The sequence below is a fragment of the Clarias gariepinus genome, chromosome 22 (genome assembly GCF_024256425.1).
Source record: "Clarias gariepinus isolate MV-2021 ecotype Netherlands chromosome 22, CGAR_prim_01v2, whole genome shotgun sequence".
NCBI classification, from domain to species: Eukaryota; Metazoa; Chordata; class Actinopteri; order Siluriformes; family Clariidae; genus Clarias; species Clarias gariepinus.
In genome coordinates this window covers 1,137,409-1,143,408 of record NC_071121.1, presented here as the reverse complement: position 1 = coordinate 1,143,408, position 6,000 = coordinate 1,137,409, and the positions used below count along the sequence as shown (strand labels likewise).

The window sequence follows — 6,000 nt, the reverse complement described above, 5'->3', positions numbered from 1 at the left end:
CTTAATTTAATGTTAAAAAAAAAGGGAAAGTTGAGACGTACTGTACACAGACATACACAGTGACGTAGTGACCTGAAGCCCATGGAGAAACAAAGCCAGTTTTCAGGAGATCCACTATTGAGCCAGCTCTAGTACCAGACATGAACTAGCACCTGGTTCACTTTGGTGGAAAAGGGGTGTAAGATGTTAGGCCCTACAGCATGTAGAACCTTTCTGCTTGAAGAGACATGTTAGCTATAAGAACCTAGACCTTGTGAGGAACATCAGCTTCAAAGAAAAATTAAGCAACCTTGTGAAAACTGAAATACTGTGTAAATATTTTATTTGTAGCCAGACCATAGCTTTGTGTTTAAATGACAGAAAGTGCTGTTGCTGCTGCTGATGATAATGATGAAAAGATCAGTCCATGTGTGAACCAGGAACCTTCACGCTCTCCTCAGCAGGACCTGAAGGACACACTGAGACTCTTAGTCGAGAGTGACACCTTCTGGAAGCTCCACCACCACCGGCGCACACTCGTCCAGGTCTACGTCGAAATCCCAGCGGAACTTCTTGGTTAGATGGACTTTAAACTTCTCTGCTCTTTTGCGCAGAGTGGAGTTGATGCCAGGGGAACTGGCGAACTGGAAGAAGTCCTGAACAGAAGAAGAAGAAAATAAAATAAAAAAAAAGTGAAGGAAATGATGTGTGCTGATGCTACATTTGCATTTCCGCTTTAAAAGTCCCACAGTTTCACTGTTTTTTTAAGAAGTTCATTTAGGTCTTAGATCTCTGCCCATAATGTGTGTGTGTGTGTGTGTGTGTGTGTGTATGCCCCAGCTGAAATACCCCTCAGATAATGGATTTTTTTCATCCATCAATATCGCTGTGTTTCACTCCTCCTTTACGTGTGCTCTTTAAGTGTGGATGTAAGTGAGCTACTTTAAGCCACGACTCCAGAGGGGAGGAGCTCTTCTTATATAAGGTCACACTAGGGGGAGGGGATCTAATTAGCTTGTTTAAACTTTAGCCATTCCACACATGGAAAAAATAACAAAAGCAAAGAATGTTTTTTTTGTTTTTTTGTTTGTGTACACACACACACACACACACACACACACACACACGGAGAACTGTCTGAATATCTAAACATGATTAACAAGTACATTTTGCATAATACCAAAACACTCGTAAACCAAATCGAATTGTCCCATAAGAAATCATGGAAACTCAAATTATTCGTTCCACAGCCCTAAAAAATAAATACAAATAATAATTAACGCAAAATATAAAGTAAAAAATAAAACAAATTAACCCACACTTTACCTTTAAAAAAAAGGTAAAAATAAATCCCGACAGATAAGTGTTTCCGTTGATGCGCGCAGGTGCTGTGTGTGTGTGTGTGTGTGTGTGTGTGTGTGTGAGTGTGTGTGTGAGTGAAGTAAGAGGATGAATCAGCCTGTCCCTTCTTATCTTACACAGTAAACCTTTCTCCTCTCTTATTTAAATTTCACACAAACACACAGGCATTAACGGAAAGACTGTGTTGTCAAAAAATAGACAAGGAATATTGCTAATGACACTTGATTGAGCGACACACTAACAGAGAGGAGCATGCGTGATACAAGATACTCGGTACTCATAAACCAAGACTTGTTCGTTTTTCAAGTCAAAATATATTAAAAATCTTTGCTCGTCTTGCGGAACACTCGCAAACCGCGTTACTCGCAATCCGAGGTTACACTATACACTGATATTGTACAGACATAGTGCCCGACTTATAAACGAGTTCTGTTCCAGGAGTATGTTGTAAGTCCGATTTGTTCTTAATTCTGATAAAGTGAGTCTTATACACCTTTGACACGAATATGTGAAATGTAACAGTGAAATGTAACAGTGTTGTCTCTGCAACTTTAAATCGTGAGGGGACACCATTTTGTCTCTGAGCTGTTTTGCACTGTATTGGACTGAGAACTCATCGTTCTCCCGCACCCCCACACGCGCACACACATATATACAATATACCGGACTTTAGATATTTTAGACATTTATTTAAACATTGAAAATATTATAGATAATTGTAAATATTGGTGTCTGGTGTATTGCAGTGTCTATTTTTTTTGTACAATACATGTGACTTACTTCCACAATTTGTTCGCATCTATGAATGTTTTTAGAACCGCGGTCCATTTGTATCTGCAGAACTTTGTAACTCGAATGTTCGGAAGTCGTGACTATTTACACACATTCATCCTCTTGTATTCGACGTTAGTTTGTAGTATTTGAATGCTGAGTTCGGTTGAAGTGAGAAAAGTGATGTTATAAGGAACGAGACACACTTAATTACTCGTTAAAGTTTTAAAATGCTAACAAAATCAGGGAGAAATGTAATATCGAATTGGAATAGTTATAAAATCACGATAGTGCGGTGATAATATGGTATCGGTAGGAGACTGCCGAGTCCCAGCCATGTGCTTTTGTAGATATTTCTCAAAAGTCTCCGTGACTCGCTGTACCTGTAAGGTGGAGGTGAGGAAGTTGTTCTGGGACACGATATCGACAAAGAAGTCTGGTGGAATTTCTCCAAGCTGGTGGTAGAGGACGCTGATGAGGCCCAGGTAAAGGTCAGAGCGCTCCCTCATGGCCTCCTCGCTCCTGCAGAGGACAAGCAGCAGCTGCTTCCAGTGTTCAAACCCCTCGTAGACGTTCCCGAGGAGGAAACACACAAAGGCAAACTGCAGCTCGCCTAAAACACAGACACACACACACACACACTTCAATCCATTCTGCACATAAACTATGATAAACATCACGGTATAACTTTCAATCGTCACTGATTTGCGTTGCTTAGCAACCAATACTTTGAAAAGGAAGTGTAACGGGCATGTACCGAGGACGTTAAGCGGCTGCTCCTTGTGGTGCTTCTCGAGCAGGAGGTTCAGGCTGTAGCTGAGATCCATGCTGCACTGCGTAATCTGAGCGGGCGTGGCTCCCGGAGGATACGCGTGTTGAGGGATCTGTGAGAACCGGAACTCCGTTCCTTCTCTCTGCTTCATGCGTGGAAGTCTATCCAGCCCCTCCTTCATGCTCTGGCACAGCGTGTCGTTCCGCGGCAGGTTCTGCTCCGTCCGATCTTTGGTGTGTGTGAGCTGCAGCTCAGGAATCACATCGCTGAAGGCGCACACGCGTCCGCTCAGAGGCTGCAGCGCGCTCGCGAGGTCCATGCTCAGTTTATCCGTCAGAGACACCCACTTCCTCAGCGTGTCGTACGGGTACGGCCCCAGGTACGAGTCGAGCTCACGGAGCCCGGCCCTCACGCGGGAAACCTCGTCAGCGTTCTCCGACGCCGAAAAGTCCAAATCCTCCTCGTTTTTGTCCCAGTGGGCCAGGAGGACCTGACGGGGCTTCAGCGAGAGGAACACGCCGCGTTTGGGACCCAGTTCTCCTCCCTGAGGGTTCATCGGGCTGTAATGGAGAAAGTGGATTCCCGGAGGGATCATCTTAACACCACGGAATCGTGGACCCACGCCCCAGGTCTTGTAGTCCAGACCGAGCTCGGTTCCTTCAGGAACGCCGAGGAGCACCAAAGTGGCTCCTTCTTCAAACAGTCCTAACGCCACTTCGGGGTCCATTTCGGCTCCGGACATCGCTGAGGAGGAACACGGGGAGGTCGATCAGATCGCTTTATTCTTCATTCCGCAGGAAAACCCGAGTAGAGTCCTGCAGAGACAAAAACAAACTGTGGCAACTCACTCTTTATTTCTTTTTTATTTTAATACCTTCAAGAATGTTCTTTATATTTAGACTTTGAAGAACTTAATAAATGTTTATATTTAAAGGTCTTTGTAAATTAAATTTATTTCAAATAATGAATATTTATTTCTCGGTGAGAAAATTAGACTTAAAGTTAGTCTGTAGTGGGCGCTTGGGTTTTACATAGGAAAAATAATGGACTAGATTTAATTACTTTTTAAATTTTTTAAATCGAGGAGAAAATGTAATAAATAATTGGTATATTTATAAAATTGTGATACTTATAGAATCGCAGTTTTAGTTGATTCTTCACTGAGGAATTGTGATAATATCGTATCAGGAGGTGACTCACATCCCTATTATTATTATTATTATCATTAATATTAATATCGCTTTACGTATTACGTCATAAACATAAACATGTGTTTATCTCCACACAAGCTGTCCTGGCTATTAGTGTTTATAATTAATAAGTCATAAAGCAGTATAATAATAATAATAATAATAATAATAGACATACAGGCATCTAGTATATTGAAGTATAAATAAAATAATAAAATACCAAAACATGTATAAATACGGAGTTTAAAGCATCAGTGTCCTGTAGAGCGGCGAAAACAATGTGTTCAAGTTTATGAACGCGGACTTCACATAAACTTCCTGGTTCATAAACCGGAAACATTTCACAATAAGAGTCACATGGCCAGAATTTATTCATTTTAATGTAATTTAATTTTAAACAGTTTTTTAAAACTTAACTGTAAAACTGTGCAACTTTCTCAATAATAATAATAACAATAATAATAATAATATTTTTTTCACTTGTTATTTTTAGTATTTTATTATTATTATTAAATTGATGGGCTTTTTAATGCTCACAGCCTACATTAGAAATTATATTAAAATCAAATTTACTGAACAGATTACCACACATAATATAATATTTCATAAATATTAAACTACAAAAAAAAACGATGCTTTCTAAATTGTGATTTGTCATGTCTTTTAAGATATATAAATATTAAATATACAGTATGTTAAGGTAAAAAAATATGACATGAAAATATTTAGTTATATTTAATATTTAGTTTTTTTTCGAGTTATTAAGTTTTCATATATTAAGATAATAAAAAAATAACGCCTGTGTGCTACCTATTACCTACGAATGGGGTGTGCGGTCAACTAACTGCTGCTCAACTAACGGCAAAGAGCGTCTGCCAAATGCCTATATGTAAATGTTATGCCAGAATGCACCCCTAGCATGGATTGTCCCCCTTCCCCACATAAACACTACGAAATCTATTATGCAGTCCTTAGATCTCTGTCTGAAGTTTAATCTGCACCATCAGTGAATCTAAATGTGGAGTAAAAGTGATGTTATGAACAGTTATGTGTGGGATTTAATAATCTACTGTAAAATAATCTACTAATGCGCTACTGTCTCAATGTAAACAAACACCTGCACCAATAGATATTAATTAGAAAAGATAAAGTGAATATTTTGACTGGGATTAGTTCATATTTTCACTTTGGCTGAAATAACAGCGCTGAAGTGGTATAAGTGAATTTTAACACGCTGGAGTGGTTTTAAGACAAAACTTCATTTTTATCCTTTGATCTACTTTTTCCATTTCTCATCTGTGATTCACTCTCCGATTACCGAACAGGGAGTGTATTTGTCTGAGCACCAAAGAAGGACAACTTAGTGTAAACAAGGCGTAAGATACTCAACCTTACAGAATGGGATTTCTTTGTATTAATAAGTTAGACAGAGAGTTCTGCTGTACAGAGAGACACACAGACATGGACGTGGGCTTCAACCTCAAATAATAATAATTATAATAATAATAATAATAATAATAATAATAATAATAATAATAATAATATCACTGATTACATTAAAGATCAGCAGATTATTATTAGCTTTAACATTTTAACTCTTTCTACAAACTCTTTACACTAGTTAATAAATAAAATAATTTTGTGTTCTTTCATGTCCATGGCTGTGGGTAAAGAAACCAAAACTGTTTGCTTCTGAACAGTGTGAAAGAGCACCAGAAATAAAAACTAAAACTGTCTCCTATACTGTATGACTCAAATAAATGTAAAATTCTAATTGCTTTGTTTTTTTTTAAAAGCTTAATACTGTAGTGAGTCGGATGAGTACTGTATCTGATCATTTTTTAAAAACAAGAAATACAGTGTGTGTACAATTATTACATTTACATTTATAAATAGAAAACTTAGCAATTATAAAGATTAAACTGA

At 38.4% G+C, this 6,000-nt stretch overlaps 1 protein-coding gene across 1 annotated transcript; it reads right to left on the bottom strand.

Annotated features, from left to right (window-relative positions):
* Positions 1-305: 305 nt before the first annotated feature.
* On the bottom strand, positions 306-3,733 carry aar2 (AAR2 splicing factor). Its single transcript, XM_053481982.1, has 3 exons — positions 2,870-3,733; positions 2,496-2,725; positions 306-635 (listed from the first exon to the last, which is right to left on the bottom strand). The coding sequence occupies exons 1-3, from the start codon at positions 3,624-3,626 to the stop codon at positions 468-470; spliced, it is 1,155 nt and encodes a 384-aa protein (XP_053337957.1). The 5' UTR covers positions 3,627-3,733; the 3' UTR covers positions 306-467.
* Positions 3,734-6,000: the final 2,267 nt, after the last annotated feature.